The sequence below is a fragment of the Polypterus senegalus genome, chromosome 2 (genome assembly GCF_016835505.1).
Source record: "Polypterus senegalus isolate Bchr_013 chromosome 2, ASM1683550v1, whole genome shotgun sequence".
NCBI lineage: Eukaryota > Metazoa > Chordata > Cladistia > Polypteriformes > Polypteridae > Polypterus > Polypterus senegalus.
In genome coordinates this window covers 135,882,318-135,901,363 of record NC_053155.1, presented here as the reverse complement: position 1 = coordinate 135,901,363, position 19,046 = coordinate 135,882,318, and the positions used below count along the sequence as shown (strand labels likewise).

Below are 19,046 nucleotides of genomic sequence, written 5' to 3'. Positions count from 1 at the left end.
TTTCTGGACAGAAAATGACTCATAAAACAGAACTAGGGGCATTGTGCATGTTGATAAAATAAAACTAAAAACATTGTACATATATACAGTATATATATATATTTATATATACTGTATATATCTTTTCTTTTGAATGAAGCAAAGGAGGTTTATATGAGGGGATGACAAAGCAGGCATGATTTCCAACTAACAGCCCTGGCCTAGGCCTGATTTCAGGCTGGTGCCCTTCTTCTAGGTGTAGTCTGAATGTTCTCCCTTGTTTGCTTAACAGTCCCAAGACACAGATTCATTTTCAAATGGTGTCTTTATTAATCGCCCCAGTGTAACAGTGTTCTTTTATTGCGGCTGTAGTTTTGTGTCCCATGCACTTAAAAAAAAAAAAAAAATTAGAAAATGGATCAATGGATAGTTTGTACCTTATGCTTAATATCCTTAAATCAAAAAACAGAGGTCATCATTAGCAAGAAAAATTTGGTATAATTCAGAATTGTGATCTATGAAAGCAGCTGGCCGTCACCTGAAGATAATGTCACGTAAGTCTGGCCTCACTGTGCACATCCAGGCTTTCTCTGACCACCAGAGAGCTTACAGAGAAGCATTAACTTCTTCCAAGAACATCCATTATGGCAGAATAATAGTAAGTGGCCACGATAACCCAAGGGTTTTGTTCTCTGTAGTTAATAAACTACTCCAACCCACGTTTGGCCCAACTACCTCTTCTACTGAGGTCTGTGAGAAATTCCTCCACTTTTTTTTGTAACAAAATTAAAGATCTAAATAATTCAACTAACATAAATCCATCATCTATTTACTGTATATCCTTCCCTGTCTTCCCACTCCATCCAGCTCCTTCTCTTAAGTTCTCACCAGTCACATCTGCTTTTGTTAATGACCTGCTTTGTAAGATAAGGCCGACTACTTGTGTACTGGACCCCATCCCCACCACACTACTTTAATCCTGCCTTCTTGCCATAATCCCAACTATTACAACAATAATAAACTAATCCCTTGACACTGGCTTTGTGCCGCTCACTTTTAAAATCGCTTCTGCAACCCTAATGTTAAAAAGTCTGGTTTTGATTCTGACAATCTTAACAATATTTGGCCTATTTCCCACTTACCTTTTCTGTCAAAAGTCTTGAGCATGTTGTAGCTTCCCAATTCACCAACTACCTCTAATAATTTGATGGAACCCTTTCAGTCTGGTTTCAGAGCGCATCACAGCTGTGAAACTGCTCTGCTACGGGTAACCAATGATTTGCTTATGGCAGCAGACTCTGGACAAACCAGCATAAATCTGTTAGACCTCAGTGAAGCCTTTGACACTGTCAGACATGACATTCTACTGTCTAGAATGGAGAACATGCTGTGTATCTCTGGCACTGCCCTCCAGTGGTTCAGGTTGTATCTGACATATAGGCAAGAGTTTGTTAGTCTTGGCAACAGCAGATCCATCTCAGCTCCAGTCACACGAGTAGTACCTCAGGGCTCTGTCATCGGCTATTCTCGACTGTATTTATATGCTTCCCTTTAGCCATATTATTCGTAGCTGTGGACTGGGTTATCATTTTTATGCAGAAGATACTCAGCTCTATTTCAATGTTAAAAGTGAAACTTCATCAGAGCTTTCTCAGCTCACAACCTGCCTTAGTGAAATCAAAACCTGGATGGAGCAGAACTCTTTAAATTTAAATTGCAACAAAACTGAACTCCTGCAAATTGGGACTAAAGTACAACTTAATAAAAATGAGATCCTTCCCAGTCCATCTTGGCGGAGATCTCATCAGACCTGCCTTTACTGCTAAGAATCTTGGTGTCATTTTTGATTCCTCCCTTTCTTATTCCGCCCACATAAATCACATTAAGAAACTTTCTTACTTTCACCTCCGTAACATACCCCGTGTTTGCTCCTTCCTCTCCTTTTCTAACGCTGAGAAACTTGTCCATGCTTTTATCACATCCCACATCAATTTATCATAATTCCCTACTGGCAGATGCCCCTTCTAATCTTATATCACAGCTCCAGCTTATTCAAAACTCAACTGCAAGAGTCCTTACTTGAACCAGCAGCAGCGAGCACATCACACCCATCCTGCTCTGCCTTCACTGGCTTCCTATAAAATCCTACTAATAACCTACAAAGCCTTAAACAACCTCACGCCAAACTACATCAGTGACCTTCTCCATCACTATGTCCCTGCCCGCCCACTAAGGTCCTCTGATTCTGGCAATCTTGTTGTGTCCCACACTAATCTACACTCCATGGGTGACAGGGCCTTCAGCTGTATAGCCCAGACTCTGGAATGACCTACCGAAATTAATCAGGTCAGCTGACTCCATGAATTCTTTTAAAAAACAACTCAAAACTCTTCTGTTCAGGAAGGCTTTTAGCTCTACTTGACTTCATTCTCCTTCTCTCAGTTTACCTCTCTGTCAAGATGCTCATGTAAACGGTATGTGTGTGTTAGACCATCAATTCTGTTGTCTGTTTGGCTTTCTCTGAATTTACTGTCTTAATCTTCTTTATTTATTTATCTGGTTTAGTACAATGCTATATGCTGTATACCCTGCCGTTCTTTCTTAAACTCTGTGAAGTGCCTTGAGCATGGGAAAGGTACTACTGTATATAAATTAAATGTATTATTATTATTATTATTATTATTAAAAGAAATCCTTGGGTTTTTTGAAAATAAGCTATGACTAACATTTTATTTCTGCTCACCTCAAGCCTTAAGTCTGGTAAGACCTTGAGGATCACTCCAGGGCAATAGCAGTCCGGATATAATGGATGGAGACTAATCACAGGATCATCTTTCTACAAAATAAATATCACAGATTTGTCAGCTTACTTTTAATCAATGCAAAACCAATTCATATATACAAGAATGTGTCTGAAAAAATGTTATTTTTATATTATCATCATGGGTAAGAGAAAAGCAGCAACACTGGATATAACACAGACACATTGTAAGAGTAACAAAAGCCATTGTATTCCCTCAGATATTTCTATAATAACCTTAGGGTCACTGTCATTCTTTAAAACTACACAGCATAATTGATCAAATGACATTTTCAGATATACTAGCTCACAGCAAATTTCTGTCAGAAAGAACTCATTAGAATAAAAAAAAAACCCAGGATGAGTGTTCTTATGAAAACAGTCTGTGATTGTTAAGTATTGCTTGGGTGATTTGATGCATAGTAGAATTTTCAACAAGTGCTTGCAATCAAAGCTTTAAAAAAATGCATTTTAACAAATCTATGGCAGATTTTCATTGTTGGGAGTTTTAAAAGATGAATGGAGCAGTTTCATAAATAAAACATTTGTATGGCAGGAAAAGACAAATCCATGTTATATTTTTGTAAAGGAATATGGTAAAACCCAATCATTGATTTAAGGGAGATGAACAACATAATTAACTCTGTGCATTATACCAATTAATTGTAACCACAAATAAAGCTTAATAACATTAAACATGGTACTGGAATCCTGGTTCAGTTCCCAGCTGGACCTCTTCAGTGCAAAGCTGGATGGTCTGAATGTTCTCCAGAAAACAAGTTTTTGTTTTAAATGTATTTAATTTTGCTTTACGAAAGTAGCATACATACAATCTACAAAACCTATACAACAAATAACTTCAAAATCAATATTGAAAAAGAAAAAACTCCAGAACATTACAAAAAATGAAGAAAACATGGAAAAAACACCAAAAGACACATTTAATTCTGTGCAAATGATGTAAATAACTACATATTTTATTCAAAGCTCAACTGTATGCCAGCTGAAGTTGGGTTCCAGGGCTTTGTATGCCATTTGTTACAGCGAACTCTCAAACTACTTGGAGTTAAAAAATCTGCAGTGCAGAAGAGCCAGCGAGAACATCCTAGAAGGTTGTGGAAAAGGCCTTGTGATTGCTATGGATCCAAGAGGGGGGATCTGTGGAATAATGTGCCCCTTTACAAGTCGAGGGATGATCACCCATGGCTGGGTCTCCCGGGAGAGTGTGTCTGAAGACTAAAGACCTGAAAGACCCCATGTCATTGTACAGGTACAACAAAATGTAGTTATCGCATACCCCTTGGGGTCAGAGTGCAGAGTCAGCCATTGTACAGTGCCCCTGGATAAATTGCAGGTTGAGGGCTTTGCTCAAGAGCTCAATGGAGTAGAATCCCTTCTGGCAGTAACAGGATTTAAACCAGCAACCTTCCGTATATCAGCATTCTAATTCCCTCCACTCTCAGTTCCTGTAGCATGGATGATAAATCTGCCACCCACACAGAAATAGCGTCTCTAAGATTGGGACATCCAGAGAAGCCCCTTAAATGATATACAGTACATTGCCCACTTTGCACCAGCAAATAGCCCTGACCTATTTACCCAAGAGGCAGAAACATGAACAAGATAGCCAAAGAGAGAAGGAATGGCAATACATGTCAAAAATTAAAGCTCAAAGGGTCAGCATAGGAAAAACAATATACATGTATATCTGAGTCATTGTGAGTTAAGATAGCAACAAGGTGACTTGTTGATTGGAGTTTGTTACTCTAAATTCTAATACTTTAAATAACACTATATTGTTTACTTAAATAAGATATATTTTCAGCAAAGAAGTATTCACCTTTATGAGTGATAGCAAAACTGCTGATGAAAAGACAGAAGAGTACAATGAAAACATATTCAAGGAAAATTATTACTTCATTGCCCAAACTGTCTCGAGCCAACAGTTAAGTAATGTCTGCATGCACCTTGTAAAGTAAACAGAAGTGTGTCATGAAGCGAGGTCCGTGGCATTGAACGTTTTTAGAATTAACAGTGCAGTCAAGTTCAGGGCTGGGGGGCAGATGGTGGAGCATCTGCAGCGTGTTGATGAGGTGGTTGTCAGAGTGCACATTCACCTGCAGACATGCACAGTGTGGCTGATTGCCTCATTAGCATTGTGTAATTAAGCGCCTACACCCACCAATTCCTAAAAAGAGGAATTCAAGTGAAATGGGGGAGGTCGGTTGGAAAAGAAACGTTAAGGCAAAATTCGGGAGAGAAAGTAAGTGCACAGGAGGAGAGGAGGCAGTGTGGGTGAGCCCCATGACAGAGCAATCAATGTGCAGATCTGAACTGCCTTTTTTCAGCATCACATGCGATGCATTTTTTATCTCAGCAACTGTGCTGGAGCAGAGATGTGGCTAAACCCTCCCAGACATCCGTGAAGCACTGCTGGAGCAGCCAAATATATGTGTCTTGGCCTACGCAGGATGGGAGTTGGGTAAATGTGACTTCAGCAGTTGGTATCGCCTCCAGCTGGGAGGACCCACTGGGATAAGCTAAGGAGACAGAGAGAGAGAGGGAGAGGGAGAGGGAAGGATAGTTGAGTTTGACTTGCTAAGGAGCCAAACCTGCTGCCTAGGAATGTTTTATAATTGAGATTTTAAAGTATTTATTGCTAGAGTACTCATTATGGAATATTTAATTCAAATTCTAAATTGTCCCTAGTGTGTGCTTGGTGTGTGTGTTTGTGCATGCCCTGCGGTGGGATGGCGCCCTGCCCAAGGTTTGTTTCCTGCCTTGTACCCTGTGTTGGCTGGGATTGGCTCCAGCAGACCCCCGTGACCTTGTAGTTAGGATATAGCGGGTTGGATAATGGATGGATGGATATTTATTGCAGACGTTTTAAATCTGAGGCCATGGTTCTCAGCTGAAAAAGGGTGGAATGCTCTCTCTGGGTTGGGAACACATTACTGCCTCAAGTGGAAGAGTTCAAGTATCTCAGGGTCTTGTTCACGAGTGAGGAAAGAATGGAGTAGGAGGTTGACAGACAGATTGGTGCGGCATCCACAGTTAATGCGGGCTCTGCAACAGTCCGTCGTGGTGAAGTTTATGACGTTCTACTTTAATGACAAAATAATCTACAACTTTAAAGTGGAAATTTCGACTTTAATCTCAACATTGATCTTCTTTTTCAAACAGTGGGCTACAACTCACATTTTCACATCGAGTTGGATATGTGACCACTTCTTTTTTATTTCGGGCACTGCGGGACTTTCTGAACTTGAACATTTAAGTGCCTCCACCACTCTGTCAATTTCCTTTTGTTGCTTATACCGCTGCTTAAGCCGTCAAATAATACATTTTTCCTTGCCTCCACTTCACTTCACTGAGCAGGGCCTCCATTTCACATTCTCTGAAATTCTTCTTATTTACACATGCTTTTAAGTGAACTCTAAATGGAGGGGGCTATTTAATTTGATTTACATATTCTAATAGGTCTAATTATGGCAGGAGTTTACATAATTAAAGTACTGTATGATAATTATAAAATTAATATATAAATCATGAAGTGAATGCACACTGAATCACAAATTTAATGTGGAATCGACACCAAAAAATGTAAACAAAATTAACTTTCAACACCTTTTAAATCCTAAAAACAAAGCACACAAGCCAGTTTTGGAATATGGAAGGCTACATCTTTAACACAACAAAGCATCTGTCAAGGGAGGTTTAGCATTAGTTCTGCAATGCACAAGCAAATCAGCATCTGTACTGTGTGCAGTTCTTGTCAAAAGACTGCAAAAAAGCATTGGTGCAAGACAAATCCTTGGAAGCAAGGGAATTTGCCATCTTCAGTCTTGAGTGAAGAAAGGTTTGTAGGGACCTAATCCAGTTTTTCAGAATTCTCCAAGGAATCAATGAAAATCCAACTGATATCCTTAAACTTCATGAGATGCAAACTAAACAACATAGTTAGAATCTAAAGGAAAGTACATTTAAGGCTTAAAATGACAAAATGTATATCGCATTTATGTTATTGATGAGTCAACCCCTCTAGTGTTAAATAACTGGATGATTTAAATAATGTACTTAAATCAATTATCTACTAACTAAACAAAAAAATTTGAAATATATGTTTTTCTCTTTTAAACCTTTCATTCTTCCTGTCCACTGGTGTTCCGAAACAAACACAAATTTAAATTTTCAATTAAAATTATAGCCAGCAGATAAAGACGGTGTTATCAGATGTAGGAGTCCCTTTTTTTAGGGCTGCAAGAAAACAAATATACTTGATCAATTAAACATCATTGAAAATTATGTTCCTTCTTGGTTATGCTTACCTAGAATGACATTACAGTGGGTCCAGAAAATCCAAACTAAATTTAAAAAAGGAAAGCACAAACTGTTCAAAAGAAAGAAAAGCAAGAACAGCTGGCTTAGCTAATCGGACCTTTGTCTTATCTATCAAGGTAAGTGGCTTCTCCACTCTCCCTTCTTTTCCTATTTTCAATTTCTGTTTCATTTTCTCCCCAAAATCATGTCCCCTTTCCTCCAGTGACCATTTGCTCAACCAACTTTTAGATTCTAGATTTATTAAAGCACTGGCTTATTAAAGAAGTCTTGAAACCCCACCTAAGTTCAATGACAGGGTTTGGGAGTTCCACCTGAATTCTGTTGGTGTCTCCTTGGAGGAACTCCATCCTTACACTCACAATCTCAGTGACAGATAGCTCTCCACAGGATCTTCTTGGCTACCTGTTTTCTGGATTTTGGAAGCAGAGTTAAACCTTTCCCTGGCACTGCCCACCTTTCTAGAATTGTTTGTGTGGCTTCCCACCAGCACTCCAGGATCTATCTGTCCCCTCATGTTGCCTTTGAAGTGTTTACTTGATCAGTTATAACAGCCCAGTTTTTGCTGGACCAATCTGCTAACACCTCCATATATATATACAGTGGTGTGAAAAACTATTTGCCCCCTTCCTGATTTCTTATTCTTTTGCATGTTTGTCACACAAAATGTTTCTGATCATCAAACACATTTAACCATTAGTCAAATATAACACATGTAAACACAAAATGCAGTTTTTAAATGATGGTTTTTATTATTTAGGAAGAAAAAAAATCCAAACCTATATGGTCCTGTGTGAAAAAGTAATTGCCCCCTGTATGTTCTTCAACTACCAGTGTAGGCCTTTTTTTCTCTCTCTTGAATCTTCTCAGACCTCAGATTTTGAATACCATGTCTCTGTCCAAAGTTAGCCTCTCTACCAAGTCTTAAATTGGTTAACCCACTGCATTAGAAATAACCCAAACGAAAAATGTATTTACCTTTATTTCATTTTTTGCATCATCTACATCTGTAATTATATCCTCTCTCCAGATCCTTTCAATTTCTCCTTCATCATTTTGTACAAAGTAACTCTGGTCTCCACAGAAATGGATAACAGTACCTAAATGGAATGGAAAATTCTGTACAGTCATTTTCATATTTTCAGTTACACATTATATTTTTTCTGCAAAAGAAGAACCTCTTCTTAATTTTGCACAATAGTTCTGGTAGACTGTTCTCAGTTGGACTCCTGGGCTGGTCATTGTTTGTGCTAAGTTTGCATGTTCTCCTCATGTTTTTTCTCCAGTATGGGAAGGGGTGAGGAAATGTTCAGGTAGCATCATGGCTAAGTCTCTTCTACTACTTCTTCATTTTGTCTTAAGTGTTAACTGTTTTTGACTTTTACCTGACCTCTTTTAGATTATTCTTCTGTCTAGTGTTTTTGAGCAGTACATCTTTAAAAAGTAACAGTCAAATAGCATATGATCTTTATACAAACAGATTAAAAATGACGTTTTTCTACACCAAAAAACACAATAGGTAACACAACAGTCCCCTTTTATATATTGTGGTATATGGCCGGCCAGTCATCCCGGCCAATACCCCCAGGCTGCCAGATTAAGCCCTTCCTACAGCATGGAGGTGCCCTGAATTCCAGCAGGGGATCATGGACATTGGAGTTTTCCTGTACAGCCCTGCTGGATAACGTCGGGACCGCCAGGGGACACTGCAGGGAGGCCCAGAGACATTTATTTTCCATATAGCCCAGAAGTACTTCCATATCATGAGGACGGAAGAAATAAAGTGCTTCCGGGCTGACAAAGAAAAAGAGCTTTTATCTGACCCGGAAGTGTTCCCAGCCACATGGACAGAGAGAAAGAAACACTTCCGGGTCAAGGACTACAAAAGACTGTGGGAGATCCCAGACGGGCGAACTGAGTTGGGTGGCAGGGTGACAACGCATCTGGGAGAGGAGGATTGTGTATTTGATTATTGATTTGTTTATTGTTTATGAGTATTGTGGAGTGGAGGGTGCTTTGTGCACTGTACAGTCCGAATAAAATTAATTATTGGACTTTTACCTGGTGTCTGGCGTCTGATCTGAGGGTTCAAGGGGACGACAGCGCCCCCTATCTGTCACAATATCTTTAAGAAGAAGAATAGCAAATGTGACTTTTAATCATGATATGTCATGTTACTGAAATGCTTCAAAATTAACAACTGGTCTGAAAGAATGCATTGAAGTTGTTACTTTTGTTAATATGGTAATAAGCAGAAGTGGAAGTCCAATAACAACACAAAATTATCTCCTCAGTTGAAAGGTCAAGTGCAGTTTAAGCAGTAAAATTAGCTCAAAAGAAAAAATGTAATATTTTTAATGAATGCCAGAAGATAGTATCAGAGAAGTATATTTAGAAATATACATTATATGACTGTGGGCAGCTTTATGGTTTGCTTTCTCATAAGACATTTAGTACTGTAGCTGGTCAGGTACTGACAAGCATGCACAGTGAAAAGCTACACAAAAATTAAGAACTACTCCAGCATCTCAGAATCTGTGTGGTCTTTAAGGAAATGCAGAAGGAATTACTGGAGACTTTCTACTACCAAATTCCCTCCTAGCTAAATATGGCAGTGCTTCACTTTAAGAATGTTGATAAGATTTACTGTGGTTTACTATTGCACTGTGATCTACAGCAAGAGTTTTAGCTACACATATCTTTCAAAGAAATGAAAGAAAGTAAAAGCAATTCTATTTAATGCAAACAAAAATAAAATTCTTTCCTCACCAAAAATCATTTGTATACAAGAATTGCTACATGAAACTCCCTCTTAATGTATCCTCTTTAATAAAACCCCTATGTGCGTCCAGGTGTCCATGTGTGTGTGTCTTTTGGTGAAGTGCACATGCGCGAGGCTTGGTGCGACACGCACGACCGGCATCGTGGACACACACACACTGGAAGCACACACACACTGGAAGCTGAGCACACAGTGAATGAGCCCACAGTGAATGCGCGCGCGCATGATAAGCAAATAAAGGACAGCATTGCTGGGGAGACCGTGGACGCACACACACTGGAAGCTGAGCCCACAGTGAATGGCGTAGCCGCGGTCGCGCATGATTAGCAAATAAAGGACAGCATTGCTGGGGAGAGTGTTGATTGGGTAGTCGCGGCCGTGCACATAAAATCCATTGCTGGGGAGACGCCAAACATACTGCCCCGTGCATGTTTACTAACTAACTATCTACTAACAACATGCCACCCAAAAAAAGGACACGTCAAGTAGGACAAAAGACACAGACACTCAAATCGTATATAAGCAACATCTCCTGGAAGAACGGTCAGCTCAACAAGTAAACATCAACAAAAGAAAGGCTGAAAGACAAAGAAAAATACGAGCAAATAGATTGATTGTAAAAAAGAAAACGAGCGTCAGAATATTCCCTGTATTGATTTGGCTCTACCCTCTACTGATTTACCCTTTACCATAAGAAGGCGACAATTTCCAGTTGCATTAGCCTTTGCCATAACAATTAATAAAGCTCAAGGGAAAACATTAGAAAATAGTTGCCATTTACTTGCCAGAACCAGTATTCAGCCACGGTCAGTTATATGTTGCATTATCAAGAGTTAGAAGTTTTACAGATGTTGTTGTCAACGTTGTAGATGGTCCTGAACAAGAGTGTTTACAAATTGTTGTCTATAATGAAATTTTATTGAAAAATTTCCTGAGGTAAAAAAATAAAAACATTTTCCTAAATATCTTCTTCAGATATTGTGTATTACAGATTGTTATAAAGTTTTACACTAAGGCAATATTAATTATACTTACTATGTTGTCATATACGTTTCTATTTTATCTTTAATATTATTTTTGCTTTAGGCTTCTTGCAAAAATATTTTTAACAAAAAAATTAAGACAACAGACAGAATAAGGTCAAGGTCCCTTGCCATTTAATGTAGACTGTTCCTACTAATGTTTATACAATACTGTTCTAGCGCCCGTTATTGTAACGGGCTTAATGTCTAGTAGTATATAAAGTTCTTTATATGTTACTCTCAGATATAGCAGTCAAAATGACATTCCTTATATTCGTAATATTCCTACAGGTGACATAAAGTGTTTTGAGTAATACAATTTACAGTGTATAAAGTCACAGGGGTAATACTAGTTTTCATACAAAAAAATGCATAAGACGTAAAAACTTTCCCAAAATGCTGTTCATCATTGTAGCTATACAATACACCAGTATACAGTAATTATAAAGTAAACTCAGTGCTCACTTCTGACATTGTCCATAAACTATTCTAATTTATAAGGGTAGCATTAATTTTAAAAATATGCTAATTTTACCCATTTTCAGCACTTACTTTCTCCATTACAGTGTTGTGAGAAGGTTAGCTCCAGCAACAGGTACAAGGCACAAACTAACCATGAATGGCAGGCCAGTCCACCTGAAGACCCACTGGTGCACGCACCCACTCCCACAGTAGAGCATCATCAGTAATTAAACTGGAGTGCACCCATTTCAAATGTGTGATAAAACTGAAGGATGTGCAAAACACTCACACAGACAGTGAGAGAAATTGTAACCTCCACACAGACTGTGACCAGGCCAGGAATTAAACCCTCTGGTCTCTGAAGCTGTGGGGCAGCAGGTAAATATATAAAATCCATATTAATAAAAGGACAAGTGTCTGTGTATATGTGTGTCTGTCCAGTATCTATGTCTCTGTTATATGACAGTTGGTGTGGGATTCGTACGGCCAGTGCTAATATTTGTAATACAGCATCTGTTAGGAGTGAAACATGCAATGTATTTTATTACTACATAAATTACAACATACATTCCAAACACTAGCGCTTAATATGCAGAGGTCTACATTGAATTCTTAGATTTCAACTTGTCTGACAGGTAGCACATATTAGTCCACGTAGTTTTAAATATCCATTCATGCATCCTTCATCCCCTGTTATCTCATAGAGTGCTGCAGAGCAAAGTCAGGAGCAAAAAAATATTTATTATTTAAGTATTAGTATTTCATATAGAAATTGAGAGGGAGGAATATCACACATATGATCAGAAATCACTTTTTCTCACCTGGATAGTACCATCCATTATACTGCCAGCGACAAATTGCTTTCTCACCAGGCATTAGCTTTGAAAGATTGTGTCTGGAATTCCGTACATATTCAGGTAAATCTTCAGCAGAAAGATAATCTATCAATGGAAACATAAAAGAAAAATTAGAACTCTGCTTGTAGAAAGCAAATATGTTGGAAAATGTATGATTCTTTCCAAAGACAGATTTTTGAGAGAGCTGGTACAGCAAATTACTCTTTCAATAAAACCATCTGAAATGCTAATAAATATCAGTGATGGTTCATTCATTCAGTTTATTCTGAAGTCATATAATGGGTCTACAACATACTTTTAAACAGTCAATAGTAGAGTACTCTTTATGAAAATTATTGACAGACTGGTAATTTTATTGTTTCCTCATTGAAGAATGTTTCTAAATATAATGAAAAGGAGTGATGTGCTGCATGCTGGTCAGATACACTGGTAAGAATTTTACAGCCTGCCGCACATTGTGCGATTACTACAACTGCTAATGAATTAGATTTGGATAAAGAGTTCCAACATATTATTCCAGCAGGGATACTTTTCTAACAGTTGCCCTCTCTACTTAACATAAAAACTTTTAAAGTCAGTCAACTGAGCAGAGTGGTGGCTCTGAGGCTAAGGATCTGTGCTGGTATCCAGAAGGTTGCCGGTTCGAATCCCCGTCACTGCCAAAAGAGATCCTACTCTGCTGGGCCTTGAGCAAGACCCTTAACCTGTAACTGGTCCAGGGGTGCTGTACAATGGCTGACCCTGCGCTCTCACCGCAAGTGGTATGCGAAAACTAACAAATTCCTAATACAAGAAATTGTATAAGGCAAAATAAAGAACAACAACTGGACACACTAAAAATGAATATCATTCACGCCAACAATCTGTTCCAAGGCTGAAAATGTAACCTAGGCGACACATTATTGTAACAAAAGAACAAGTTTCATTATTGAATGTAAATATATATACAGAAATAAATGTATCGAATATTTGTAAAAATATATTTACATTACTAAAATCTCTTTATTATAAAAAAAAAATCTTGAGTCGAGATGTGATTTTCTCGGAGACACTTTAACGTCCCACTGAGACAAGGAGGACAGCTGCTGTACAGGCTTTTAAATGTTCGAAGCGCTGTGCAACATGCAGATCACGCAGCACGGCACAAGCAGCAGCAGCAAGCCAGCTGATCGAGCAAAGAGGTGGTAAAAAAAAAGTATTTGTTTTCCATTGTATCGGTGTTTAAGAGGGGGTTTCAGAGGAGCGACTGCATCTCCTTAGCTGCATCTCCTTACAACGCGAGCGGCAGAGACGCGAAGTGGCTGGCACGTAGCGTGCCCTGGGTGGGGAAGAAGGGGGTTGGGCAAGCGAAGCAAGCAGAGGGCAAAGCCCCCTAGTATTATTACAATTTCTAGAATTACTGCTGATAAATACTGTGCACATATAAAATACATTCAGTTTAGTTCCATTATCCACCTACTACAAAATCAAAAACCAAATTAGACATGACAGCCTATTATATGGGTCTGAGTCACAGAAATGCTAAGCAAACCAGGTCCCACAAAAGAGAGACACTGATTTGACATAGTAAATCATTTAAAGCAATCATTATACATACTGTATTTGTTTATGGGAACTTTAAATATATTTGGTTAACTGAATAACTACTTGTATTGTAGGCATTAACATTCAAGCAAAGAGTTTCCAGACCCCAGAATAATTGAACTCAACACAAAATACATTTTGCAGACTCTTTTAGTCATTTTTAAAGTACAATCCAGGAAAGATTTGATCTAATCCCAGGCAGCAACTGGCTAAAGTACTTCACTGGAAACTGCAGTAAGTTTTTCAGACACCATTGCTGACTCACTTGGTGAGCTGTGAGCAACAGCCTTCACCTGATAGAGCACTGGTCATGAAAATATGAACACAATTGTTCTGTGCACTTGTTATAACATGCTCTATCATTTCTCAACCCACTTATTCCAAAATAAAGTCATCAGGAGCTGGAAGCAATATTAGCAGTGAAAGGCACAAAGCAGACCAGTTCTTCAGAGGCCTCACTTATATTGTTGCGTATGTTTAGGACAAATCACATTTCATTCTAGTCAGTCATTGCCTGGGTCCATCAGTTTATCTGCTGTGGTGTTTTTTATTCTTATATTTATTTATTTTTTTACTTCAAAAAGCACTTAACACTGATTGTTGATTAGTAAATCAATGGCAACATGCAGCTGAACTACAGTGATGGCTTTTTCAAAAAGCAAGGCTATGTAGTGATAAAAAAGTGTAGTGTTATCAGTTTATCTCAGATTTATTGTCCCAAGTGCCAGATCCACAGATCAGCTAAAACAATCAGCAACACTGTACGATATTTTTCCCTGCTTCTAAACGCACTGGTTCTCCTTGCTCTTCCAATCACACTCAATTCACAAAGAGGGGATTTAAAAAGGTGAAACTGGCCCCCAAGGCCATAAAGGTTAAGAAACATTGCTCTAAGCTAAATGCTGTAATCCAGCGAAACAATGAAAATGTTATACTGAAGAGGTTGAGATTAAAAAACAATGCAGCAGTTGCTACCTTTGATGAGCTGGCCTTTTTATTGCTGGTCTTATTTAAATTTTGTGAGCACTGATGAAATCATCTGGAACAGCAAATCTTTGCACAAAGTTGTAGATAAGATGATGGGATTGCAGGGTTATATATATTAAATACCTTTCTTACTGGATCAGTGGCATGAAATTGATTGCGCTCACAGGCAGAGTGACTGGCAAGCACTTGCTAAACATCTTTTTTGACAAACTTTTTCCCCTTTCACTTCATTTATATAAATTACTTTTATTTGCTTAAACCAACACACCCAACGAAACGGAGGACGTGGTGTGCTAGAATGACCCAGTCACTAGAGCAATATTAATTACAAATATCAACAGATAAAAAAAATGTAGCCTCATTTTGTTTTTGCATCAGTTTTACCAAATTTCAATCAAATCCTCAAGGAATTTCTGAGATTTGGGGGTATTTAGTTTATCATTTTCTTTTCTTTTACCCCTAAATATTAATATATAAAATGTCCTTTCTTAGTGGGTACCTACTGCCCTAGATGTACCATCCTGCAAAATTTCAGCGCTTTACTTAAAGGGGAAAAATGTTTTTGTTATTCCACAAAATGTTGATGACTATGACCCAAAATAAAACCCAAAGTTTTAGGGACTGAAAAGTCATGAAAGCTGCTATAAAATAATGGCCAACAGAAAAAATACACATTGAAAATTACTCAAAGATTACTCATGATAATAAAATAAACAATGAAAATTACAAAAATATACAATCGGCACATAAAAGCCTGGTTATAAAGTTAGGCCTTTACATACGTTTTAAAAACAGTAATTGTAAATAACTGTCAAATGTAGAGAGTTAGGCAGTCTCAGATCTTGGAACGGCATTGTTAATACTCGGTCACCCAGTGGTTTGAGAATAATGTGGGGGACAACAGGTGATATTCCATCAGATGACCACAAATTGTGACATGGTGTGTCATGATGCAACATGCTGGAAAGGGAGATAGATAGATAGATAGATAGATAGATAGATAGATAGATAGATAGATAGATAGATAGATAGATAGAACAGCTGTCTAAAGTAAGACCATATAACTTGAAGATGTCACAGCGTACATGAAATATCAAAAAATATTTGTAGTATGCAACAAAAAAAGTGTTTTTTTTTTTTTATAAAATATGTAATGGCTGCACCTTTAAGAAAACAAAGAAGAGCCATTGTGAAAACAAAGGATTAGACCCGACATGAACCTAAAAAAAATCCCTCATTGTATGTAACAGTCTTTGATCAGCATCCTCAGGCAATCTTTATTACTTATATAATGCATGTACTTAGAACTATTTAAACAGGTTGTATAGTGTAGAATATTATAGTTTACTATTTAGTTGTTTTTGCTCCACTGAATGAAACTTCATTATTATGAATCAAATTAAAATGTAACATTAAGGTAAACAAATCCCTAATTAAGTTTTTAAATTAGGAGATCTAATGAACCATATATAGGTATATAATTCAACACTTCCATAGTTCTTCATAGTGAATGTTTTTTTGATTAACTATATCATTGGCAGTGCATTATTTTCTTCTACTGTGACAAGGTTCTTGTTTTAATCATGTACTTTAAGTACTTTTATTTATAGAATATATTTATAACTGATTAAGGTCAAAGGGTTGCCTTGTGCCCAGTTCGGCCAGGATCAGGCTCTGGCTCATTTTACACTCCCGTGAATTACACAAAGTATGGATCTGACACCTCATTATACTTTGCTTTGTCTGCTTATATACTGTCACAGCAATCACTGTCAGTGCCAAACCAGCCTAGAGGGACCTGGGAAATCCGTTCTGCAATCTGCAGCCCAATGTCGTTAATCACAGATTAAAACTCATCTCCTAAGTGAGCTCACTAATTCGATTTCTTGGCTCAGAGCTAAAAGCATGCATGTCCTGGATATATTTGTTTTCTGTTAGGAGGGAGTTAGTAACTGATAAGTAAGTTGTGGTGTTTAAAATTGAAATAATAAAAGGTGCATGCCAACCAAAAATAATTAAATATATTATTTTGTGAATATACACATCCAGAGATGATATTATTAACTGTTATAATATCCATTCATGTTGCTGTTGCTGTACAAAATATGGAAAAAAAAGATCCAACCATTCATAAATGCTGTGATTTTTTTAAATCAATGACTGAATGAATTGAAGAAACAGTGTAGTAAATTATGTACAGTATCGTAATGTGATTCCTCTTTTTGTGGTTTCATCAATTTATGTAAAACAGAATAGTAAATTCATAATTGCTATAAATGATGGACAAATTAAATGTATCCTTAGCCTTATGGCAATTCAAATCTGAACTACTCCAAATTGGTATTTTATATTTATATATGTATTTTATATTTATAAATCACTGTAAAACCTGTAATGCTTTTCTGCTCCTTTCATTTCATTTACTATTGATTTGGTTAATCCTTTGCAGAGAACAGTTATCAGGACATAGTCTCATAGGTTTAGAGAATATTTTCTCATTGCAGTGTTTGATAGAATCTGTTACTGCTGGCACCAGAGTGGGGATACTATGAAAAATACAATATTCCACATTCTTTAAAACTATCCTACAGTGCTGTACTTTCATACCAGTCTCTGTCTGTTTTATTTGGAGGGACTGGAAGCCTAAGGCTGGAAGAGGCAAAATCAGGATCATTTGCTAAATACATAATTAACAAATGATAAGATAAAAGCTATGAGAAGCTTACTACCAAAGGCCAAAACAGAGTTGCGGTCAGAATCTACTAAAAAGGTCTTTGAACAATGAAGAAACTTTTGTAGCTTGACTATTGTTTCTTCATAGACTCTCCTTCATTTGGAAGTGCACATAAATAGGCACTTTTTACTCTCTGACTTCAGGATTAGCAGCAGCAATGGGATTGCTGCTAATCTTCTGATGTCATATGAAATGTAAATGAAAGTGGCATCTCAGCTACCTCTTAGAAAAGATGTGACCAGAATGCAACACCGCATCCAGGTTTTGTAAGAGAAACACCACTATGTTTTCACATTTAAAGATCCGCACTCTTTAGGAGTTCTATTGAAGTACCTTACATCAAAAAAAACAAGCTAAAAGCAGAATAGGATAATTTGTTTATAAAATCAAATGATAATTACACTTAACATCATTTCACTATTTATTCTTACTGTATTTATATAAATGTATAATTATATTTATTAAAAAAAACGTGTGTGTGTGAGTATATGTGTGTATATATATATTATATACATATATATATATAAAATTCAGTATATCAGTATATTTATTGCATTTACATTTATTATTTATATTCTTATATTTATTTCATTTCTTTATTCTTGAAGTCGAAGTTATTTTTTCATTATTATTGCATACATTCATTTACCCCTCCAAATTACATAGTTAAATAACAGGTTCTCAATTATGGGCAAAAGGACACCAGACGAAATGTGCTCTGAAGTGGGAAAGGTTCCAAATTCTTGAAGTATGCCATCCAAATTTCTGAAATGCGTTTACCATAAGTTGGAAGCAATCAATGTTTTTTATAGATTCGTGGCAGTATCGTTCCTGAGCGAAGTATATGTGTTGTCTTTTCTAATCATAGCCACTAGTTTTAATGAAGTTGTTTTGTAAGTAACAGCCTGTGTAAGGGATGATATGGAGTGAATTCAAGTAACTTTGCTTTGGGGTGAAATGCAATGAATAATCAGCAGGTGTAAATAAAACTTTTTTGTCCCACACTCCGGAAATTACCATCTATTTGCTGCTTTTTGCAATCGCCATTGAGCCACTCGCAATTCACTGTTGAAATGCTTATGAGATAAAGGTGATTATCACAGAAGGACTTGAACAGAAAATTTCTCTGTATGCAGGTGATATGGAACTGTATATATTAGACCCACAAAATACTGTGCCTGCAGTCTTAACAGCACTTACAGAATTTCAAAAGATTTCTGGTCTCAGAATTAATTTGTATAAAAGTGTGCTCTTTTCAGTGAATTCTCAATCACACAATATTAGATTGGACACCTTCCCTGTTATCATTGCAGATCAGTTTAAATATTTAGGGGTAAACATCACAAGTCAACATAAAGTTCTTTATCAACAAAATTTTGCTGTCTGTATGGAATAAATTAAGCAAGATTTGAATGGATGGTCAACCCTTCATCTCACTTTAGCTGGAAGAATTAACATTGTTAAGATGAATATCCTTCCTACTGTAAGCTTCTCTTTTTAT

At 37.2% G+C, this 19,046-nt stretch overlaps 1 protein-coding gene across 1 annotated transcript in view; it reads right to left on the bottom strand.

The window, feature by feature from the left end:
* LOC120523403 (von Willebrand factor A domain-containing protein 3B-like) overlaps positions 1-19,046 on the bottom strand; it is a 221,403-nt gene that overhangs the window by 9,116 nt on the left and 193,241 nt on the right. The window contains exons 31-33 of the mRNA XM_039744685.1: positions 12,205-12,324; positions 8,096-8,217; positions 2,723-2,815 (exon numbers count right to left, since the gene is read on the bottom strand). Coding sequence (XP_039600619.1) covers positions 2,723-2,815; positions 8,096-8,217; positions 12,205-12,324 — 335 coding nt within the window. The remainder of the gene's footprint in view (positions 1-2,722; positions 2,816-8,095; positions 8,218-12,204; positions 12,325-19,046) is intronic.